A 26,044-nucleotide genomic window follows, 5' to 3' on the forward strand; every position below is an offset into this window, starting at 1 on the left:
CTCCTCCTCCTCTTAGTGCATTTTGCGTATTCCCTAAATGTAGCATGTTTAACCTGTACCCCCCCCCCCTTTCCTCTCATGCAGGGGTGGTATGATCCAAACCACGGAGCAGTACCAGTTCCTGTACACCACTCTGGCCCAGTACAGCTCCCAGCTACAACACAACCAGGTATTCCAACTCATACCTGGTGTCCCAGTCATACAGACATTTAGGAAGAAGTCTTCTAACTTATCTTATGTGAGACAAGGTGTAAATGAATCTTACGTCCTCCATATAGACTCAAAGAGTTACCATTATAAAGACCTGCCCACAGCACAATTCAAAACAGGACTTTTTTTTTTTTTGCACATTTAATAAATTTCAATGAAATAATTGCAATCAATAGAGTTGCTCCTGAAGGTGAAGTAAATTTACACAGATTTTTTGCACCTCTTCAAATAAATTTGCACCTTTAACCAATAGCAAGCCGTCTTGACAGTGCTGAGCTGTGAGGGGACAGAGAACCGGAGAGTCCAAAATGGAGGAAGCTATTGTAGCAGCTCTGTTGTATTGTTCACTTTTTTTTAAAAGGACAGGTTCACAAGTTTTCAAGTGTGTGTTAAACCAGCAGTCAGGTGTCCATATGAACAGTGAAAGAGGTGCATTTTGCGTATTCCCTAAATGTAGCATGTTTAACCTGTACCCCCCCCCCCTTTCCTCTCATGCAGGGGTGGTATGATCCAAACCACGGAGCAGTACCAGTTCCTGTACACCACTCTGGCCCAGTACAGCTCCCAGCTACAACACAACCAGGTATTCCAACTCATACCTGGTGTCCCAGTCATACAGACATTTAGGAAGAAGTCTTCTAACTTATCTTATGTGAGACAAGGTGTAAATGAATCTTACGTCCTCCATATAGACTCAAAGAGTTACCATTATAAAGACCTGCCCACAGCACAATTCAAAACAGGACTTTTTTTTTTTTTGCACATTTAATAAATTTCAATGAAATAATTGCAATCAATAGAGTTGCTCCTGAAGGTGAAGTAAATTTACACAGATTTTTTGCACCTCTTCAAATAAATTTGCACCTTTAACCAATAGCAAGCCGTGCTTGATGACTTTGCATTGTGGTAAAAGTTGAGCCAGGTTCCAATTTTTGCTGAGTAACATGGTGGTTTTTGCCATTTGTGTCACAACATCCACTCTACCCATACAGTGGCCTCACCGAGAACTCACTGGGAGGCTGGGTGTTTTTTGAAAACACACAGTCTAAACACACCCTAAGATATTGAGCTACTTTTTGTGTTTCCCCCTTTTTTCAGCCATTTTGGAATGGCTGTGCTTGTAGTCGTTGTTGCTGTTAACTCCCACTCTTGGCCACTCTAAAATAATGCATCTACTTAAAACTTAAAACTCATTGGATATTCAAAATATCCACATATCCAAGTGCAAATTGTCCTACAAAATTCATTTAGTCAAAAATAAGTGAACAAATCAACAGTACAGCAACAGAACAAATGACTCGTTGAGTGACATGACTGAGTGAATGAGTTTTGACCTGTGGTGGGGATTCGTCTTAGTCTACAGTTCAACTTGGCAATCAGCATCATCTTAATGTTGTTTTCAGTAAAGCTCCTTCTGAACTGTTTCAGCAGCATCGTGTAGTGGGAGAAAAGTCTCTCTACATCCACTGAGGTAGTAGGGAGGTGGAGGTACAAAGCTGCGATCAAGGCTAGAGTGGGCATCCTGTCCTCCCTGGAGACCCACCACTGCACACGACTGACCTCCACAGTGTCACTCTTGTCCATGTGAATGTGGCGGTGTCATTCCTCAGTTGACAGTTGTAGTAGGGCAGGTATGGTCTGGACATCCATGTGCTTTCTATGCCCAGACACCTTTACTGGGTCGAACACTGGAGGGGATTTGAAGAGCTCCATGCAGGGATGCCTATACATTACAGCCTGCAGCTTTGCAGAACATTCAGCCATGGTTTGCTGGAAAAACTGAGAGCAGGGAACCTTCTCTCTCCAATCCAGTACCCTCAGCTGCTCTCTAGTCTCAGGACGCCAGTCTTTGGCACCTGTAGTGCTTCTATACAAAAACAACATATGCAGGTCATCCAACTTTCCATGGATGGTGGCAGAGGACAGTCTGGATGTGTCTTGCACTTTGATGAGGGTGGCCAAGATGGCCTGGGCTTTTAACACGTGTATTTTTTCTCCTAGGAGTGCTCTTACGTCCCAAACCACCTTTGAAGTCAGTGGTAAGCTGGGTTAAGGTTATATTAAATGTCATGGTTCTCCTTCAGGTATCACACAGCATAAATCCAGGAGCCCCATCCGGTCAGGACAGCAAACACTGGCCAGTGGTGTAGGCAGAAACTGTATTTTGGGTGGGCCAATATTAAAAGTGAGTGGACCGTCTTTTCCCAGAGAAAATGACTTATGAAAAGTTTGAAAAAAAGAGCAAATATAGACAAACAGAAAAATGAGTGACCAGTTTACTTTTCAATGTTCTGCATCACAAAGGCAATAACAGTAAAACACTGTCTATCCAACATGCTCGACCAACAGAGCATCGATCTATAAAGGCTGTACACAACAGTACAGACAATAGGCGGTCCTTTATAGCCTGTCAACTTAACATATTATTCAATACAAAAAAAACAATTGAAAATGGCCAAAAATATTGGTACTCTTAAATTCATATTTTGTAGCACTGCATTTAGAGGCAATAACTGCAGTCAAGCACTTTCTGTAACTCTGAATAATGTTTCTATTCTTCTCCACTGGTAGTTTGGCCTCATCTTGAACAAACTGCTCCAGTTCTCTTAGGTTTGATGGCTGCCGTCTCCCAACTGCAAGTTTCACCTCTTTCCACGGATGTTCAATGGGATTCAGATCATGACTCATAGCAAGGCACTTCAGAACGGTCCAACGTTTTCTTCTCATCCACTCATGAGTGCTTTTTGATGTATGTTTGGGGTCATTATCCTGCTGGAAGAGCCATGGCTTGCGACTAAGACACAGCTTTCTGACACTGAACTGTATGTTTTGCCCAAAAATGCCTTGATAGTCTTCTGATTTCATTGTGCTGCACAGATGCAAGGCACCAAGTGCCTGAAATAGTAAGGCAACCCCAAAACATCACTCAGCCTCCTCCATGTTTCACGGTAGGCATGGTGTTCTTTTCTTTGAAGGCTTTATCTTTTCCTCTGTAAACATAAGGTTGGTGTTATTTACCAAAAAACTCTAATTTTGTTTCATCTGTCCAAAGCACATTCTCCCAGAAGGACTGCAGCTTATCAACACTCATTTTGGCAAAGTCCAGTCTGGCTTTTTTGTGTCTCCCTCTTAGAAGTGGAGTCTTTCTGGGTCTTCTACCGATTCTACCATCATTCAGACAGCTATGGATGGTGCAACTTGAAACTACTGTACCCTAAACTTGAAGATTAGTGTGGATCTATATTGAAGTTTTCCTTGGTTCTTTCTCCACCATTCAAACAATCCTTCTGTTCAATCTTGGGCCAATTTACCTCTTGTGACCACGTCCAGAGATGTTGGCTACAGCTTCATGGGTCTTAAACTTCTTAATACTATTGGCAACAGTGGTCACAGTAACATCATGCTCTTTGGAGATGGTCTTGTAACCTTTATGTTGACCATGCTTGGCTATTACCTTTTTTCAGACCACTCTCTAGATTCCTTCTGTTTTCCACATTCAATGTGATGCACAAAGTGGCACAAAACAGCAGAGTGAGTAATTTTCTCCTTTTAACTGGCTGCATGAGTGATTATAAGATTGAAAACACCTGTGATACTAATTAAAACACAATAATCTGCTTGAAGTATCACTACAAGTCAATTATGTCTTACAACTTCTAAATGGTACCAATAATTTTTATCTAGATTATTTTAGAATGTCTTTGTAGAATATGCATGAATTCAGTTATTTTGTTTTGTTCCACTGCAAATCAAACATAGACATGCATTGATCATTTAATTTCAACACTGTGCAGGGCAAATGGTGCATTAATTAATAAGATGCAAGGGTACTAATAATTTCGACCATATCTGTATTTGGCATATATCAAGAGATAGATGAACAATTAACACAGGGACACAGGATTAAAACTGGGAAAATGTATTTTTCATTTCACTAGGTCTTAAATGCCTACAGAAGGAGGATTCATAGCAGCTTCATCATGAAACCACTGATCTACACACATTAATATTACACTTGTTGTGTTCATATATGTTAGACTGTGTGTATGTATTTATTTAATCTTCATTGTTGGATATCTCCTGGGATATTATACAGTATGTAAAGATTTGTATGAGGTCAATATATTGTGCTGTGAGATGCTGGTGTGTTTACATACTGGAATGTTTGGTTTGTTGGTGTTTAATGTGTCTGAATAATTACATAAAGGTCATATAATGGTGTTGAAAATAAAATTATCCATTCATTCATTCATTAATGTACCCTTTACCACCACCATCATCATCATCATGGTGCAAACACACACACACACACACACACATAGAGAGAGAGAGAGAGAGAGAGAGAGAGAGAGAGAGAGAGAGAGGAATGTTAACTTAAATCATCGTCAGCTTCCTGATTGATCAGACAGACATTTAGAGGCAGTTCTCTGACAGTTTGATGATTTTATGCATCAGGATCAAACTCAGAATGAATATCCACCATGTTCTGTTCTTCTGCTACTTATCAGGTGAGGACTGATTACCTGACTGTGTCTGTAAAGCTGCAGCACAAACTGCTTCTGGACATTCATTGTGTTCATTTTAACAAATGTCAGATTTGTATCACACAAGTTTTTATGTTGCTGTCATGTTAATTAGTTTTCCTGTCGTTCTCTAAATTATTCTGTTACTAATTACAACATCTCTATAATCTAATCTTGTAATTTATCAAAACATATGAACCATCCATCTTGAATATTTGTTGCTCATTAATGTGTTTGATATTAGAAAGTATGAAAGAAAAACATTGAAAAACAGACGCTACACAGAGACACTGTGACTACAACTGCAGCTACAAGTAGAACAACAGCAACTGCTGTACAGTCAGTGAAAACTTTGCTAATGGCTGCCTCTGTATCATCTCTGCTTCTCTGTGAACTGATGGATTAACCCTCATTAATCTGCAGTCTGTTTACAGTAAATCTACAATACACAAAGTATTGATCATCAGTATTCACTGTTCATCTTTCCAACAGCACTGCAGGGTGGAAACACTGGACTCGTCAATGAAATAAAACTTTATGCTGGAGCTGAAGGAGGACGTGGTTCACTGACTTACCACTTCACTTCATCTGGAAGCACCATGTTCTTCTGTAAAGGAGAATGTAAAGAAGAAGACATTCTCATTAAAACAGATGATGTCAGAGCTCAGAGTGGCAGATACAACATCACATATAAAGACGAATCTTCTGGAAGAAGAATTGTGACTGTGTACATCAAACAGCTGACCAAGTCAGACTCAGGACGGTACAGATTTGGTTTGGGTGGATCTTCGGTCCCAGATTCTTACCGTGACTTTGACCTCATAGTTATAGATGGTGAGTTTCTACTGAAAGTCATAAAACCTGATATATTTACTATGTTCATCCCATTTAATGATTTTGAAGCTTAAGAATAAATGAAGTCAGATTGAATCTAATTAAATTGTTGAAGAATGTGAGACGTTTATGGTATATTGACTCAGTGTATCAATGTTGGATGAAATCATTACTCCAGCAGTCAGACTGTGGTTGAACTGGGCAGCTCCCAGTGTGACTCTGTGGATCTGTGTAAATATGAAGCAGGAAATATTGTGATCAGACTGCAGCATCTTACAGGAAGTACAGACAGTAACTGTTGATTGTTCATCTTTTCAGCTGCAACGTTGGGTCAAAGCACTCGTTTCTCCAGTGTAGGAACTGTGGGAGGAAGTGTCACAAGAAAATGCCTCAATACTGTCTATGGAAGCAGGAAGTTCTTCTGTAAGGATGAATGTAACAAAGAAGAAGACATCCTGGTTGAAACGGAAGCGAACAGAGCTCAGAATGGCAGATACAGCATTGAATATAGAAAAGGATCTGAATATGGACTGTATTTGACCATCACACAGCTGAAGAAGTCAGACACAGGACGGTACAGGTGTGGTTATGGCAGAGCTTTGTCTCCAAATTCATCCTACACGTTCTGGATCTTTGTTGTAGATGGTGAGTTTTATATTTAATATTCTGTTCAATGAATATCAATTTTTAAATTGTTAAGATTATGAAAACTTTGAATACAAAATTTAACAGAAACAAATACCTCTTTTTTTCGGGTCAGAAGTTGATTTGTGACAACAAGAGGAGTGCTGAGGTTGGCAGAGTCACACTAGTTGTCCAACCTGGGACCTTTTCTATATTTCTATTAACATTAGGTAACATAGAGAAGAATGGTTCCTCAGGTTCCTTAATGTTCAAGACATCATACTCTAAAATGTTTCTAAAGATGAAACTCATTTGTAGAGTCACAAAGTAATCGGATGTAAAATGTGTTGCCTTTATAATGTTAGTTTTTAAATTTACAACAATCAGTTTGTACGATTTTTAAAAAACTTTTCAGACATTTGTGCTTTTATGTTTAATGTCAGAAAATCAACCTGTGGATGTTATTTTCTTACTCGTCTGTAATCAAAAATCAAATAACAATAATTCCTTGTGATTAATAGAACAAACCCACTTCAAATATTCTTAATCATTTACTTCATTAACATATTTAATGCTGCGTATTTCTTGTGTATGTGATGGATGCTGTCAATATGATCTTTCTGTCTAGAGCAGCATCTCATTTCTCTGCATTATTGATTCAGTATCTGATTGTTTCAATGTGTTTTCATTGTTCACGGCTCCAACCACTTCAAAACCAAACTAGACTCTCCGACCTTTTCCAACATCAGTCCCATCAGCCTCCACACCAACAACAACACAGAGTTTAATCTCCAGTTCAGGAAGCTTCACACCTTCATCATCTTTCCCTGAAACCACAGAGCAGTTTACTGGTACAGGACAGTTCATGTCTGTCCATCTGTCCATCACTGTCTGTGCAACAAAACGTCCTCTTAAAACAGTCAAATTCAGCATAACAACGTTGTCTAATAAGAATAACAAGATGGTCCAACATGTGTTTCAGCACATAAGACAGTTCAGCACCTAGAAGAAAACATTTCACATTCAATTTTACAATAAATTTCCTTGTTATCTTCACGTCTAATGTTTAAACACATCCTACGTTTCTAATGATGTAAGATAATTATTAACATGTGATGTCGGCACATGACAAGTCAAGAAACATTCAGACCAAAGTCTGAGATGTTTTTTCAACAGGAAGATCTCATTTATGATAAAGGTTCCCTGTGTAGTTTTCTTGTAAACAAGGTTATATTTATATTCAGTGTTACTCACCAAAACATGCTGAGTGTATCCTTTAGGTCCAACATAAGTGTTGAATATGTTTCCTCAATCATAAAATATTTGCAAAGCTGATTATTTAAAGTATTTTAAATCTTGCATTGCTTGTGGTCTTCTTCTCTCCTGCTTTTGTTGGTGCATTGCTGCGTTTCTGGGCAGGTTCCTGCATCCTGTAGATCAGCGGGATGATGCGAAACCACTGGCAGGATTGTGTATCACGTCAACCACGTGTGCACAACATAGATCCACATGTAAAAACAAGCTACTTGTGGTCAAAAACTCCACAGGGAACCTTTAATCTTCTAATACAAGACAAAAGATCCCAGACTTTTAAACCAATAAATGTCTCTCTCTCTCTTCCTTCCCAACCTGACTCCTATGTCCCTCGCCCAGGTTACTTCTGGCCTCCGGCTGTAATCGTGCCTGTGGTTGTTGTGCTGTTGGCTGTTGTTCTGCTGCTCCTCTACAAATTGAAGATGAAGAGGAACTCTGGTTTGAACACCAGAGGAACCTCAGACAGCAGAAACATGGAGGTGACTTCCTTTAACTCTGTTTGTCTCATTCAATTCAATTCAAAAATACTTTATTCATCCCTCAAGGGGGAAGCACGTTTGCAAACAAGAACACATATACAATTCATTCAAACACATTTAAAAATCTACAAAATACAAATATGACAATGTCAGAAAGTGTTTAAATACACAAGGAATAATGGCAGTGGCCCTTGTTAACATGTTAACTCTTACTGTTGGCAGACATTTTATTTTTGCAGTTAGGAACAAACAATCTCATGTCTGCAACTACTTCACTACTGTGTACAAAGTATAATTAAATAAAATCACAGTTACTGTTAATAGACCTCTGGCCTGCCGAGTTGTTATCACTAAAATATCAACAAACAATTGAAGAACACAATATCTGGGCTGTTACCCTGGTTACTGCTATATTTTAGGTTTGATGTCATTCCTGTTTTATTTTCAGTTATCTGTCATCTATGAGAACCGTCCTGTCATCAATGTGAACTGTCCTCCAGTCTCCATGTATGAAGACTCCATCTACCAGAACCTGGATCCAGACAGCAGCGATCCGGACCAAACCTACTCTGCACTCACAGCAAACAAATGATGATATTTGGATTTGGATCTGGATTCTGTACTGTGCAGGTTAACATGTGCTGCAAGGTTCCAGTTTGTTCCACTTTCTGTCTTTTGTTTGTTTAATCAGCAGATATTATCTATAAACATGCTATTTTTCACCTCTATGCTGATGATACACAACTGATCATGTTTCTTCTTACTTGCTTATTCTGAAATGTTCATTCTGTCTTCATAAATGTAGATGTTGTTTGATATTGTTCTTCTACACTTTGAGCCAACTCTGTCTCCTAGAAATTACATTCATATTCAACTCAATTGCATATTACAGTGCATTCAGAAAGTATTCAGACTATTTTTTCACATTTTGTGATGTAGCAGCCTGATGCTAAAATCATTTAATCCTCCTATTGTGTTAGGGTCAAATTTAACTGGTTTTCATGTTTAGATGTGTGAAACATACTTTTAATTTTTCTGATCAAAACAAGACTTCATCACATCTTCTACAATGGCCTACTGATTACATTTTCTGTTGTTAATGTATTTATAAATTTTAAGTGTTGATACTGAACATATGAGTGAAATATTCAGAGACAATATACCTGGTTGTTTTTTTCCAATAAAATATCTGATGTTGCAGTAAAATCTCTGCTGGTAGAAACTCCAGCAGTATGAAAGTGTTTGTGGTTGTGTTCAGACTCTGGCAGCACTTGGTTCAGGTCAGAGAAAGATCCTGGTCTCTGTTTTATACGGAAAAAGTCTGCAGTGACTTGAAGCTCAACATGTTTATGAACATTTAAGCCACAGCAGCATCTTTCACTAACCTGAACCAAACCTGAATACACACAGGACTCAGGATGTGAACCCGGGTCTCTGCTGTCACAGTCCTGTATCTTGTAGCCCCCCATCCACCCCGACCTCCTCCCTCCCACTGCAGAGACACATAGAAATGTAGCTTCATGTTTTATCTGTCTAATTCTTTTTAGCTTCTTTTTATTCCGAAAGTCAACACTTTTTAATTTTATTTATTGTGTTGCTTTTATATTCTGTCATGATGCCTTTTATGCTCTCTGTAAAGCACTTTGATGTTGTTGTTGAAATGTGCTATACAAATAAACTTGCCTTGCCTTCATTCATTCCACAAAATCTCACTGTGAACATCATCCAGGCAGAGATTATGTTTCATAAAGCAGTGTCACTGTGAAACAGTTTAGTCATATATTGAAGGTCATTTCTAGGAGACAGACTCGTTTTGAGCAACACATGAAGAAGTCAGAGCAGCTCAGTTTTTACTTAATGTATCAGACCAAGTTACATTTTCTAATGAAAGCCAAGAGAATCCTGATTTCTATTCAATTCAATTCAAAATACTTTATTCATCCCTCAAGGGGCAATTTGAGGCAAGTACACATATACAATTAATTTACACACATGAAAACAATCTAAAAAATAAAAATATGACAGTGTTAGAAAGAATTTAATGGCTGAGGCCGGTCTGTAGCTGGTCAACAATATCCAACATCACAAAGGCTCATATTATGTCAGAAGAATCAATCATACATGAGGTAAACTGACCATTTCTTGTACTGTTCATAAGTCTGATGGAATAAAGCCAAACTTCCTTCCGTTTGTTTTACATGCAGGAGATATAAAACACATTCCTGATGGTATCAGGTTAAAGTAGTCATAGAGGACATCATGTGTGGGGTTGCTGATAATCTTCTCTGCTTTGTTGAGCACTTGGTCAGTATTAAGCTGTAACAGGGATCTTTGTGTTTTGCTAATAATTTTTGAGCTGAAGTTAACAACGTGTGGTAATGGGTTCTTGTCCTTTTGACAAATGTAAACCAGCAGTTAAAATACTTTCAATAAAAGAGGAATAAGATGTTGTCAATATTCTCTCATTGACTCCAAAGGAGTTTAGTTTACAGGACAGACAATACTGAGTCTTTTTCACAATAACATCTGTACTGTCACTAAATCTCAATGTCATGTCATTGTTGCAGCCAAGGACTCAGGCAGATGCAGGACTGTCGTGCAACTAGCAATGTCTTTATTTTTGCTATAAACAACAAAAACAAAGCAGTCTATGCTCACTCTTACAGTCCGGCAGCACACTTTCTCTGCTGCTAAAAAATGATTGTCTTCTTCTCTTGGCTACCATGACAACAACAACAACAACATCAACAACATCAACAGTTTTCTTCTTCTCCTTCACAACTCACGTTTTCTGACTCAACAGCGTAACCTGGTGGCGGGAACCAGACAATGTATCCTCAAACAATACTGAATGAAATACAAACTCACAAACACTGTATCCTGGAAAGGCATTTAGAATGATCTACATTGCCTGCGGACATGAACTTTTATGCAGTTTAAATTTAACCCATTAGATTAATTACATTCTGCAAATTAACCTGTTAAAATCAACTAAATTACAAAACAAAATAAATCGGTGGGGGGGGGGGGGGGGGTGGTCTCTGATTTAACAGTAGGGAATGCCCTCATTAATAAATATAAAATATCTTACTGATATCCACTGACCCCTCACATCATCAAACACAGTTCCCAAGTATTTGAAGGTCTGGACAAGTTCAACACTTACTGAAGTCAAGAATGATTGTTGGAACTGTCTGTGTGTTCTAATGAGATTACTATTTCTTTAGTTTTGGACACATTTACATCCAAAAAAGATCTCAATCTTTAGACAGGACATGACTGCTGCTCCAGCAGCAATAAGACGGTCTGTGTCCACCATAGTGAGTCATTTTACAGACAGTATGTGTGTACCGTATTTCCTCTAATAGTGGCTGGTTGTCAAACTCCTGATGCCTGTTATATAATGTGCATGCCAGTTAAGCATAAATAATAGTTACCTGGATGTAAGTCCGGTTCTATGAGTACATGCGTAGCCCTCTAACCAACCAGCACAGAGAGGGGAGGGGGACAGAGGAGATGCAATATCGTCTTATAAGGGGATAACAGCTCATATTTCAATAATACTGATGGCAGTGACACAACATCAAGATGAGTTACCAAGGTAAACAGAGTAACTTGGCTAAACCGGTGAGCATAAATCTATGAGCATGCTAAAGCTAAGGGCCAGGTACCCTCAGTAGTTGAGGTAAATAACTATTAAATTACTATTAGGGGAAATACGGTAATTTCAAAGTGTCTGACTCTGGTGGCTCCTAGTGGTCGTATTGAAAAAGACATTTACACACAGAGAAGTTTAACATTTGATTCAAATTGCTCTGTACGCTGCAGCTTCTTAATCTGAGCTGCTCATTTTTGTTCCTTTTCCTGTTTGACATCACATGTTGCATCACATGTTTTCTGACCTGTAATCATTATTTGTCACTTTATAATGTGATATTTATGAGAAGCTTTTAATGAGGTTTATCAAAACTACTTTACTGAGTCATTATGAAACTCTTCCTAAATTCACTTAAAGGACTCAGTTTCTTTGGCTGACAGTGTGGATCTTCAGGAACCCAGTCTCTTTATTCAGAAAACCTCCTCTGATACTCTTAAATCATAGAATTAATATGAAGTTTCACATCTCCATTTTCATGGTTGATGTACTGATCGTCCACATTTGGTCAGTTTGTACTGTAACAAACCAGTTTAGACAACAGGAAGCAGAACCCTCATGCAGACACTCAGACAGGCTGGTTGAGTGAAAGACAGTTTTACTTTTAAATTCAATAAACAGACTTCTAGTTGACAATCTCAACTCAAGGCAGTGAAGCAGGAAGGCGGGTGACCACAGACACACAGCAGGTCAAACTGGATCAGCACAGCAGCTTTGCAACACAGAGGATCTGGAGAACTGATCATCATATTGATCAGTTCTCCTCACTGATCTGTTGGCCTTGGTGTTACTGTGGTGATTGTAAAGAGATAATGTCACACTCTGCAGTAGCTTTTGTTACACATAAGATTTTATAGTTTTACTCCAAATAAACTGATGTGACTGGTCATCAATCACAAACAGACAGCAGGTCAAACTGGATCAGCACAGCAGCTCAGCAACACAGACGATCTGGAAAACTGGTAGTGATCATGTTACTTTGCTTTGATAATTGATTAATGATTTGCTTTATTCTTGACTGAATCATTTTTATTTCACAACACACTAACATAATGAATTTCAAGTCAGTGTTCATGTCTGACACTTTCAGAGTTCTAATAAATGCTCTTGTTAGGTGTATTTCTTAGGCAAGTAAAGTCTACATATTTATAACCCATCATAAATCATAAATGTAGCCGTTTACATCATGTTTCTTCATTTACAAATGGCTGTGTTATTCTACAAAAAAACGAAAAGAAAAATAAATGAGCAATACATTTTAAAGCTTGTAAGAAAACTTGAGAAGCAAACTGAAGGGAACAAACACATTCATTGGTGTGAGTTAACACCCAGGACACTTTGGTTCTGAAGGTTGACTGATGGGTTTTAGAAATAAGGACGTTTGCTTTTACACAAAGAGGAACACACTCCTCTCACCAAGTCTCAGTTTGAGCCAAAATATCTCTCACTGATCTATTTTTATTTTTCTGAACAAACACTTCACTGAACATTTTCTTATTGCTTCCTTCAATTTGTTTGAATATCTATTGGTAACACTTGACTTTAACATCGTCCCCACTTTTATCATTTATAAGTTGTATATTGATATTTAATAAATGTTATAACTCCTGTTGGCACCCAGAAGTGTTTGCTGCTGTATAAACTGATAATGAATGACAATATAGTAAAACTCAGTTATAATAATATAAAATATGTCTTCATAGGAGAAATTATAAAAAATAATGAGAATTAATCAAATATCTTTATACTTTATAACTATATATTAAATGTTTATATGATGCTCATAAATGGGGTAAAGTGATTATTCTTATCTTCAGTCAGCAGCTTCATCATGAAACCACTGATCTACACACATTAATATTACACTTGTTGTGTTCATATAGATTACACTGTGTGTATGTATTTATTTAATCTTCATTGTTGGATATCTCCTGGGATATTATACAGTATGTAAAGATTTGTATGAGGTCAATATATTGTGCTGTGAGATGCTGGTGTGTTTACATACTGGAACGTTTGGTTTGTTGGTGTTTAATGTGTCTGAATAATTCCACAGAGGTCATATGGGTCAAATAATGGGGTCAAAAATAAACATTATTCATTCATTAATGTACCCTTAACCACCATCATCATCATCCTCATCATGTTGCAAACACAGAGAGAGATAGAAAGAGGAAGAGGAAGGAATGTTAACTTAAAGCGTCTTCAGCTTCCTGATTAATCAGACATTATCTTGCTGCTCCTCTTCATTTTTCAGCAAGTTTTATTAAATTAGTGTTATGCATTACTCTTATTGGGTTTTTACTTGCAAAGCTTCTATTGTACTTACAGTAACATAACGAGTGTAGATGTTGTCAACTCGAGTATTTCACCTGGTTCACTGTCTCTCCTCTGCTGCGCTCAGAGGACACACACACACACCGAGCTCTCAGCCTCGCCTGCTGTGAAACAGAAGAGAGGAGAGTTATTTACCTAATTTATGTCTACTCGTTTCATTTCAGCTCAGTGTGAGCGTCTACTGCATTTTGCTGTCATTTATGGTTGCGCTAAGTTTTATCTCCTCTCTTCTGATATGACCGGGACTCACACTTTTTATTTCTTTCCAGCTCTGTGGAAAAGTGATGTTTTCATATCACAGATGATGAACAAAGGCATTAAAATGTGTCTTACCGTTAAACATGAGACTCAGCTGCTATTAAAAAAACATAAGTAGTGCTGAGTATTTATAAAAACAAAAAATATCCAGACATAAAGCATGAACCACAGGCACACAATCTTTATAAAACATATATCCTGATTTGAGTGCAGCCCTGGAGCTTTTTCTTCTTTTGCCATGTTTTTCTTCCTCTTTTGTTGGTTTTCTGGGCAAATGTGGTCTTACATTTAAAGATGTGAACATTAAAAAATCTGCTGGTTTTAAAGTCATGTCATCTAGTGGATCTTATTAAGTTCATCACTAATAACAAAGGCAGTATTACAATAAATGCACTATTCTCCTGTTTCAGGGCTAAAAAAAAAAAAGAACTGTCTATCTGTAGCATAGACAGGATTTAGGAAATCAGAAGCATTGACAAATAGACACATAGTTGGTTTTGGTTAATTTTTTAAGTGTAAAGTAAGATGCTACCACAACAAAGGAACTGTTGTTCAGAGCTACATTCACACATAGTTTATTGTACAAAAATGAAACTTTAGGCCTTCACTGTATTCAGGATGGGTTCCATCAGACTAAACCAAACACACATTTGCATTTTCATGTCATACATCTAAAAAACAAGCATTGATCTCCAGACTGAAGTCTGAGTCAAATCCTGATACAGAATTTGTAGATGTTGCGAGGTATTTTAAAAGAGTCACATTGCACCAATAGCACCTTTCTGCTGCCAGCTTACAGCACAAAGGCAACATTATTCCGATTTCATAAAAACTGTAAAACTTTTTTAAAACTGATCAAGCCTGAAACATGCAGATCCCAGGCTTTATAGACCTCATCTATGTTAAATTATTTTGAGAGACAGGTCATGTGGTAGATTTCTTGTAATAAATTTCAGTTTAGGTGATTTTAATATTCATGTGTACATTGATAGTGATAGTCTCAGCACTGCATTTATCTCATTGTTAGACTCAGTTGGCTTCTTGCAGTGTGTAAATAATCCCACTCACTGTCTTAACCACACCCTCGACCTTGTTCTGACTTATGGGATTGAAATTGAACATTTAATAAATTTTCCACAAAATCCTATTTTATCAGATCATTACTTAATAACTTCTGAATTCCTATTACTGGATTGCACACCATCAGACAAAAATGTCTTCAGCAGATGTCTATCTGATAGAGCTGTAGCTAAATTTAATGAAGCAATCCCATCAGTACTGAATTCACTGCCATGTCTCAATACTACAGAGGACTCTTATGTTAACTTTACTTCCTCTCAAATTGATAATCTTGATGATAGTGCTGCAGGCTCATTACGAATAACACTCAACTCCATCGCCCCCTTAAAAAGGAAGATAATAAAACATAAGAGGTTAGCTCCATGGTATGACTCTCAAACCTGCAAATTAAAGCAAACATCGCGAAAATTGGAAAGGATTTGGCGTTCCACCAAAGTGGAAGAATCTCGTTTAGTCTGGCAAGATAGTCTTAAAACATATAGGAAGGCCAATCAACACCCACACAGCAGACATCAAAGCTACTATAAGTCTTCAAATCGTATTAACAGAGCAATAATTCCCAAAATGACCACCAGCACACTTATTAGAGGGCCTGAATTTAGAGATTGAGACCAGAATGACTCATTGAAAACAATGATTGACTCCATATTTCCAGGGAGAAGTTGAGGCTTTTTGAATGGGAGTCAGTTGGAGCAGCTAGTGGCCGTCTGTGGCACTTTATGTTCTTCAGCCTCAAGATGAGGCAGCTGCTGATTAGTTTAAATTAAATGCTTGTTGAAGTGAGATAACTACCTTTGTTTGGCCCATCAACAGCAGCGTTTGCTCGGCCAAATTGACACCTGTGTCCAACTTTCTATGTAAGAACACCCCAGTGGTGTCTAGACAGATGCCTCCTGATAGTGGAAACTGGAGCAATGTGCATCAGACGGATTTAAAAGAATTAGAGAGAACACGTATATTGCACATATCCAGGTGTACATTTATATTCTGGGGCTCTATTGGAATATCTTTGCATGATTTCCAGTTAAAAATTCCTTATTTATCTTCTACTGGTCCTTTATGCAGCCCCTCAGTTCAGCCTCTGTCTGAAACAGGCCGTTTTAGTGCCTGTCTCTTTAAGGCCCGCCTCCTGATGAGCCTACTCTGTTCTGATTGGTCAGCTTCAGGAAGCTTCCTCCTGCTCCGGGGCTACGTAAACAAACTATAGTAGCAGGATTTCACTTCTTTTTCTCCTTCTTTACTCCAAATGTCAACTTCTCAAATCCATCCGTACATGTTGGAGCTGAATCAGATCTGAAATATGAGAGTGGACAACGTGAACAACACATGGAAACACCTTAGCAACAACCTTAGCAACAACCTTAGTAACAAACTTAGTAACAAAGATTACAGAACAGACGCACATATGTGAACATGGGATGAGCTGACGTCATCTTGTCAGCAACAAAAAAGACAGATTTGCAAACGCAGTGCAGGGCAGCTGAAACCTGGGTTTTTACAGTTTACTTCTCCCAGAACTGCTGCAAGTGGTTTGAATGTTGCTGCTGCACAGAGCCTCGTGCCTCTAGAGGTCCTGCAGTCTTTCACTGTTTTCTTCACTGAATTTTTATTTATTTCCCAACAAATTTCAAGTCAGCTTCAAGTCAGTGTTCATGTCTGACACTTTCAGAGTTCTAGTAAATGCTCTTGTTAGGTCTATTTCTTAGGCAAATAAAGTCTACACATTTATAATCCATCATAAATCATGGATGCAGCTGTTCACATCATATGTTTCTTAATTTACAAATAGTTGTGTTATTCTACAAAAAAAGAAAGAAAAGAAATGAGCAATACATTTTAAAGCTCATGAGAAACCTTGAGAAGCAAATTGAAGGGAACAAACACATTCATTGGTGTGAGTTAACACTCAGGACACTTTGGTTCTGAAGGTTGTCTGATACATTTTAGAAATAAGGAAGTTTGCAGTTAGTAGTTGTGATATTAACTTTACACGAACAGCAACACACTCCTCTCACCAAGTCTCAGTTAGAGCCAAGATATCTCTCACTGATCTATTTTTCTTTTTCTGAACAAACACTTCACTAAACATTTTCTTGTTGCTTCCTTCTATTTGTTTGAATATCTATTGGTAACACTTGACTTTAACATCGTCCCCATATTTAGCATTTATAAGTTGTATATTGATATTTAATAAATGGTTATAACTCCTGGGATCTCCTGGGATATTATACAGTATGTAAAGATTTGTATGAGGTCAATATATTGTGCTGTGAGATGCTGGTGTGTTTACATACTGGAAAGTTTGGTTTGTTGGTGTTTAATGTGTCTGAATAATTCCACAGAGGTCATATGGGTCATATAATAGGGTCAAAAATAGAATTATTCATTCATTAATGTACCCTTAACCACAATCATCATCATCATGTTGCAAACACACAGAGAGAAAGAGGAACAGGAAGGTTATGTTTGTCAGACACACTCTCCGGAACATCACGACAGAACTGTGCTAAATCAGGGCTAAGCAGGGAACAGTTGGTTTGATTGGCCTCACACGGGGCACCATAAATGTAGTCGTCTTAATACTTTATTAATGAATTACCTTGTCATTAGGGCCCCACCTCCTTTTTGGTTAGGATTTGTTAGTGCCAGGAGGGAGCACTAAACCATGTTCAATTTAATCAATTTAACTACTAATATATGATTGTCTATGAGGTTAATATATCACAAGTTAAATACTTAAAATACAAATACATGGTTATCAAACATTCATTGACTCTTCACATAAGGGACTTTAACTCTTGTCAATAAGGGCAGTATTGTTACCTTTAGTATAAAAGGTTAATAAAATCTAAGTCTTATATCTCTTTAGTAGCTAGTCATACATATATGAAAGTTATACCATTCTTCTTGTATCTAAGTTGCATAATGATTAGATATTTAATTTACATGAATTTCAGGTTTGTCTCAGATTTTCAGGGAGGCTTCACAAAGGCCTCATTCATGTGGGTTAGTTTATGGCTTTGTTGATAAGAGTCTGTTTTCCATCTATAAGGTGGGAGTTGTTTTATTCCGGTCCAAGTGGCCTTTAGAGTCAGTTCATGCCTTTAGTTCGTGTCATAATTTAACTTATCGAAATGGTTTATGAGGAGGTCTTTCAGAGTCTGTTGAATGTCACTTATCAAACCCCCACTTAGAAGGTTACAAAGGTCAGTTCTGTAGGCTGAGGGTCTGCTCTTACAAACTTAGGAATCCAGGGAGTCTGTCTCTTATTTTCCTGAAGAATCAAGATTAGTTAACAGAATTAAAAAAGACATCAACATATTCCATGTAGAACTGCACTGACTGCATCATTTCATCCTATCTGGGCAGGTGTGTCTGTATCTCTATATACAGCTAATATGAGTTAAACAGTAAACAACAGCAAAAAATCTTCTGTAAACTTTTAATGACTAAAAGTAAAAGTTTTTTATCATAAAGATTGATTATTGTTAATGCAAATAATAAAATACTGATCTTCATTGTGCTCACCTGTATGATAGATGATGTAACATGAAATTAAACCAAAACTTGTTTTCCAATCAAATCTTACATGTTTATACATCACTATAAGTATAACATCAATTATATGTGATATGTGTGTATAAATAAGCAACAGACTGATTAACCGAATTGTTTTCAAGGGCTCTTAACGTACACTTTAATACACTGTATGGCTTACAATGTAATCAAATATTGTATAACATAATGCAGTATCATACATAACATGATTAATACAACACATGATAATTTGATCCATTACAATAAGATATCGATGGATAGACCTGCAGAGGGTATACTGGGGTCCAAATCACCTGATGCAACTCACAGTCGAATCCCTGCAGCCAGTTTCCAGCAGCACATTAATGAACACGGTGTCAGAATCACACTATACTGTCACATATAGAGTCCAAATACTGCTTCATGCTAATAATACTGATTAGATAATAATACAATACAATATGATATGATTAGAACACATTACACTTGCAGCCACTGCAAATATTTTTATCAGTGCAGTGGATGTAATAACATCTGTAAAACGTCTGTGTGTCTTTCTGGGATTTTACATCAGAATCTGACACGTTCTATATTAAACCATTTTCATGGACCTGTTGTGTTAACAAGAGGCTCCACTAGAGGGGACTGTTGTGCTTAAATTTGGTCCAAACTCTTTTTCAGTGAAGGCAGCCAGGATGTGGAATTCTTTGCCGCTGAGTATCAGAGAGTGCAGCAACTTTTTATATCACTTTTTAAATCTCATTTGAAAACATGGCTGAAGGATGATCAGACATGCAGTCACTGAGCTGAGATTCACTGATTATGTTGGTGAGCATTAATACAACATGTCCATGTTTCTGTTTTGTTTTTTTCTATCTTGATTTTAATATTGATGTTTCACAGTGTAAAGTTTTAATTCACCACAACTGATTGTTTTCTTTTACTTCGCCAGCTTGTGCAACACTGGTGGCCTCCGCTCAGGGACTACACATGGAAATTAGCTTTAAGCTGTATCTGGCACAATATATATTGTGCATTTTCCTTGTTAAATAAACAATAAAATAAAATAACATATACTGAAGTTTGTTTCATGTGATTGTGTGTTTGTGTGCAGCTGTGTTCAGAGCGTCGTTGCGTCAGACACTACTGGTTCACCTCTTGGCCTGACCACCACATCCCACAATGCACCGCTCCTCTGCTGAGACTGGTGGAGGAGGTGGAGATGTACAGCAAGTCCCTCCTACCACCCAGCTCTCAGCCAATCACAACCCCCATGCCTGGTTCCGGACCAATCATCGTCCACTGCAGGTTGGTTCCTTATCAAACACAGTTTACAATGATTTTGTTAGTTTGTTAGAGTCCAAGTAAATGTAAATTTTCACAGCTACATGAGTGTCTCTCTCTTTTTATAATTTGGAGAATTATCATAAAACTAACAACAGACTTGATTTATTAAAAATGATGTTTTTCAAATGTTGTAAACTCTTATGTAGTTTGTGAATGAGCGAAGTGAATCACCACTCAAAGTGTCCAGAACTGACAACATGCTGACAAACTGAGGAACATACTGTCTGTAAACATAAACATACTGTTTCTAAAATACAACAGAGGATCACTATCTGGGTTACCTAACAGTAAAACCAGCAGCTTGTGATGTTGCAAACCAGAGCAGCAGATGTGTCGAAAGCTACTTCCTTACAGGGAGTTTAATGTTCACATGAGCCATAAAAGTGCTCCAATTGTGAGTCACTAACATTATGTAGGTGTCATGCAAGAATCACTAGTGTAAACAGATTCATTCTTTGCTAACACTTAACATCCCGTTATTTAACATTTATAATCATAATTTAATAAATGCTTTATAACACACTTTGATGTATGCACATACGCACATATAAGGACATTTTAAGTGTTTATTAATGTACAGTATTAATTCTAACTCCTGCCATGATGACAGTTGTGTTTTACCATAATGTCATTTATTAAATGTTTATATAGCAGCAAACATTTCTGGGTGCCCACAGGAGGAGTTATAGCTGTTGACTAATACATTAATAAACACTTGTATCTGCTTACAGCCACATTATAGTGGATTAAAACCGCTTAACTGTTTATGTACTGATAATAAACGCTAAATACAGGGACTTAAGATAAAGTGTTACCCTTTTACTACATATGAAATGTACAAGTCAAGTGGTCCAATAAATATCCAAATAAATAACTAAAATCAAATTTGCAAAATTAAGATTCTGTTGAGAGCTGCTAATTCTCCAGTCAGTGCCATTAAACCGTTGCAGAAGAAGAGGAAGCAATGAGATGACGTCATTAAAAGAGCGGCAGTCAAAGCCGATGGAAAACATGATGGAAATAAGACATTTCTGTTTGTTTCATGTACTGATTTGAGGAAGGTTACAGTCTCCTCATCGCTCCACACAGATCTGATGTTTTCATCTCTTCAGTGACGTTTAAGTCACATGATTCATGTACATCATTTATTCACTCAGTCTGTTTACATTTGATTTTCATCCACACAGCTGCTGTTACACCTCAGACAGCAACAAACATCTTGTTTCCAGTTTTTTTCAATGCATAAATTGAAAATGTGATAAAAACAGGTGGATGCAAACACACCTAATCTCCTCTCCTCTCCTCTCCTCCTCCTCTCAGTGCAGGTATAGGGAGGACAGGTTGTTTTATAGCCAGCAGTATCGGCTCTCAGCAGCTCAGAGAAACTGGTCAGGTCGACATCTTGGAGACAGTTTGTCAGCTTCAACTCGATAGTCTCTCCTCTCTCTCTTCTCACTGTCTGGTGTAACATTTTGCTTATTCCCTAAATGTAGCATGTTTAACCTTTCAAGTGTGTGTTAAACCAGCAGTCAGGTGTCCATATGAACAGTGAAAGAGGTTTTCCTCGCTGTAATCATTCCTCCTGTTCATACTGGATATTAAAAGATCCTTCAAATGTGCTTTCAATGTAAGTGATGGAGGCCAAAATCCACAGTGTGTCATTTAGTGCAAAAATTAGTGCATGTAAAGTTGATGTGAAGCTTATATGAGGCTTCAGCAGTCTGAGTTAGTCATATCAAGTGGATATCTGACACATTTACAGTCTTTTTAGCATCAAATTCCCTCTTTGTGTTTCCTCGGACAGTGTTTCCCTGTTGAGCTGCAGGTGGAAGTATAGTAACAAAAAGAGGAACTTTGGCACTAAAAAGACTGTAACGTTGAAAGATATCTACTTGATTTGACTCATTTGGACGCTGAAGCTTCATATTAGCTTAAGATAAACTTTTAAATCCATTTTTGCACAGAAGGAGGACTGTGGATTTTGTCCTCCATCACTTCCATTGTAAGTGCATCATGAAGGGATCTTCTAATGGTCAGTATGAACAGGAGGAATGATTACAGCAAGAAAAACAGGTTTCACTGCTCATTTGAGCTCTTGACTGTTGGTTTAAGATGGACTGGAAGTATTGTGAAACCGTCCTTTAACTTCCTCTGTCTCTGTCTTCTCTGTTCCACAAAAAAACATGGTTTACAGACAGTGATGAGACAGGAGTTGATGCTACAACAGCTTTTCCTCCTTTTTGTTTATGTAGAAAATAACTATGTGCTTGTGTTTCCCAACAGAATGAAATGGAATGTGATTGGTTATGCCATTTCTTGTCATCCCTCTAATGTATTCTATATAATAAGTGCAAAAATACTACAAAAGAAAAACTCTTGAGGAGGTGTCAGTGTAGGTTTGGTGTAGAGAGCATGTAACTTCAACACCAGAGGTTTGCATCCTGCCAACAGTCAATGCTGGTTTCTTCTAACCATGACCACAATCTTTCCCCAACTGTAACCATGTAGTTTGGTTGGCTAAACTCATTCAAACGGTAACCGTAACCCTACAAAGTTTATCAACTCATCCACTGATTCAGACTAGAACAAACACACTAGAGGTTTGAAAACACCCTTACTCTTTTGATTGATGTTGATTTCCATTGGCCTTGCACCTAGGAACAGGTGAGAAGCAGTGGTGGAAAATAACTAAGAACATTTACTCAAGTAATATACTTAATTACATTTTCGAGGTACAAGCTTTTAAAATATTTTGGTACTTTGGACATCACAGGATCATGTTAGAAGACGTCTTTCTATATCTCTTTGCCTCTTGTCCATTTTGACCTCTTAACCCTCTCTCTATCTTTTGTTTTCATCATCTCTCTATTTCATATATTTGCTCTCTAACTTCCTGTCTTCTCACACCCATCAACCGCTCTTCTCCTTTTCTGTGTCTCATTTGTTTTCCCAACTGTAACCATGTAGTTTGGTTGCCTAAACTCAATCAAACAGTAACCGCAGAGGTGACAGATCAGAGACTAACACTGACAAACAACCTGTTCTGTTGTTTTGGTTGGAGGGCTTGTTTTTGAGTGAAAACTGTGCATGATTTAGGTATTTAAGTCATTAAATCAGCAGTTAAACAGTGTTTTCCCTTCACCAGGGTCAGAACCAGAACCAGCCTATCACACAGAACCAGCAGAGCCAAGACGACCAAGTCAATATACAACTACAGAACCTACAACTGGACAGCACAAAGAATGGGAGTAACTGATGTGGTGCAGTACCTCGAGAACCAGCAGCGTCTGCTTGGCCAGGTTCACACCTAAAGGAACCTAGAAGAACTTAAAACCAGCCAAACGCACAGCAGATGTTACTAACAAAACCAGGAAGGCAGAAACAACAGAAACTATAGGCAAAAGGAGACCAGCAGCAAAACCCAAAGTACTGATGTTGTAACAGAACTTTTATCCTGGACTGAGAACCTCAGTGAACCAGAACTGAACCAAGAAGCTTGAACCAAGAGAACCAAGTAGAAGAAAACACATGAAACAATAATAATATCTGATAAATCAAGTAAAATAAAGCAAAGTTATCTATCTGGAATGTGTGCTTCAACTTTTTTGCAGAACGACGCGCTGTGCGTTGGCTACGTTTTTTCATGCAGAACTAAGTCTGTCTGAATGTGACCTTATGGTGTTTTCAAACCTGTGTAGTTCACTCTGGCTGAATGGGACCCTGATTAGTTTTCCTCCTAGGTACAATTTGTTTGGGCAGGTCTGAACACAGAATTTGTACTTGGACCAAAACAACCACACAGAGCCCCTTTACAGGAAATGGTCTCTGTTCGTTTGTGGTGGGAACGTGATCCGACCTCCGACTGAGGTTTGACAACACCCTTATTCTTTTGATTGATGTTGATTTCCAGTGGCCTTGCACCTACATATGAGGTGTGTATAACCACACTCCTTCTAAAGTGATACTCCACACAAAATCTATCATTTGAGCTGTAAAATATTTGTATTTCCAAATGAGGCCCACAAAGCTCTCTTCTAGCCATGACCACAATCTTTCCCCAACTGTAACCATGTAGTTTGGTTGGCTAAACTCATTCAAACGGTAACCGTAACCTTACAAAGTTTATCAACTCATCCACTGATTCAGACTAGAACAAACACACTAGAGGTTTGAAAAGACTCTTATTCTTTTGATTGATGTTGATTTCCGTTGGCCTTGCACCTAGGAACAGGTGAGAAGCAGTGGTGGAAAATAACTAAGAACATTTACTCAAGTAATATACTTAATTACAATTTCGAGGTACAAGCTTTTAAAATATTTTGGTACTTTGGACATCACAGGATCATGTCAGAAGACGTCTTTCTATATCTCTTTACCTCTTGTCCATTTTGACCTCTTAACCCTCTCTCGATCTTTTGTTTTCATCATCTCTCTATTTCATATATTTCCTCTCTAACTTCCTGTCTTCTCACCCCCATCAACCTCTCTTCTCCTTTTCTGTGTCTCATTTGTTTTTCCTCCATCTTCTCTCCATGTCCCATTATCATACACATGACAGTATAAAAGCTCCCTGTGTCATTAGCAGATGAATTAAAGTATTTCAGTAGTGAGTCTGCAGTAATTTGTTTTCCATCCTGGTGCTGAATATACACTGTACGATAATAACAATATAGAGTAATATACTGAATATCATTGCAAGTCAAGTGGATATTGGTAAAGGTGGTAAGATGCAGGGCAGTCCTGGGATATTAAACAGTGTAGTGACTACTTGCCACCTTTAAACAGCCACTGAGGGGCTGCTGTGAGATTTATAATGATACATACTTCCAATAAATGTTCAGATTAATTATACAGCTTTTAACAGCTCACCACTGCTGTTTATAATAGTCCACAAAGGGATAAACAAAAATAATCAGACAAAATAAAGGCTGAGGCAAAAACTGTATGCTTCTCACACACATCAGCAACATCTGAAGCTGATCATTTCTCAATTTACCTCCAAACAAGGAAACGCTGCCTGGTGGTCAGAGGTTTAAACATAAATAACACAAATATATCAATACAAGTGAAAATGGCTCCTACAAAGAGAATTAACAGATTTAACTGTACATTCTTGTGTGTGTGTGTGTGTGTGTGTGTGTGTGTGTGTGTGTGTGTGTGTAGTTTTGTTCTGTAAACGTTAACAAGACTACACAGCTCCATTCTGTAGTGCTTATGAAGATTCAACATAGGAAACTAATGTTCATGTTAGTAGTGCAATGATGCAAGACAGCACAAAAATATACACAATACTTTCTACATTTCAGCATTTCTGCTGTGAGTTCATGTGATGGAACTGAATCAGTCTCATGTTGAAAGTTCTCCTCTTTCTCAGCAGTCGGTCATGACGGGCTGAGAGACGTTCTCCAGGATGTTTGACAGAGAGGTTCCCATCACAGAGCCTGCTGTCCTCATCAGTTTGTTGAGTTTAGTTTCCTTGGCTGCGATTCAGCCTCAGCAGATACAGTAGCAGTGAAGAATGTTGCACTAGTTACAACAGACTAGTAAAAGATTTGCAACATCTTACTGCACACATTAAAGAACTTATTTACAGCTCAGGTTGCTGTAAATATACTGCAGTTTGTTGCCAAGCTTTACTAAAACCTGGGACATATTAGGTGATTTGTTACATTTGTCTCATTGTGATTAACCTTGAAAGGGGAACAGAAGTCAGCTGGGGAAAGAATTCTTAAGAAGACAAACAAGATAACAGTGAATCCTCGTCACCACTCTTCTGAAGAACTTGATATTACTTCATAAAGGGAAGTTAAGTCTCGTTCTTGTGTAAAATGTTTCTCTCTACCATT

General features: G+C 37.9%; 1 protein-coding gene across 1 annotated transcript; it reads left to right on the forward strand.

The window, feature by feature from the left end:
• The first annotated feature begins 19,237 nt into the window (after positions 1–19,237).
• On the forward strand, positions 19,238–23,781 carry LOC122981814 (receptor-type tyrosine-protein phosphatase S-like). Its single transcript, XM_044350603.1, has 3 exons — positions 19,238–19,675; positions 19,966–20,159; positions 23,344–23,781. Exons 1-3 carry the CDS (start codon positions 19,634–19,636, stop codon positions 23,507–23,509), a joined length of 402 nt encoding a protein of 133 aa, XP_044206538.1. The 5' UTR covers positions 19,238–19,633; the 3' UTR covers positions 23,510–23,781.
• The last annotated feature ends 2,263 nt before the right edge of the window (positions 23,782–26,044 follow it).

Source organism: Thunnus albacares, chromosome 5 (genome assembly GCF_914725855.1).
Source record: "Thunnus albacares chromosome 5, fThuAlb1.1, whole genome shotgun sequence".
NCBI lineage: Eukaryota > Metazoa > Chordata > Actinopteri > Scombriformes > Scombridae > Thunnus > Thunnus albacares.

Coding starts and splice junctions, on each gene's coding strand:
- LOC122981814 (XM_044350603.1), top strand. CDS start 19,634: ATGATCAGACATGCAGTCACTGAGCTGAGATTCACTGATTAT. Junction 19,676..19,965: donor AGCTGAGATTCACTGATTAT/GTTGGTGAGCAT, acceptor GTTTGTGTGCAG/CTGTGTTCAGAGCGTCGTTG. Junction 20,160..23,343: donor CCAATCATCGTCCACTGCAG/GTTGGTTCCTTA, acceptor TCCCTTCACCAG/GGTCAGAACCAGAACCAGCC.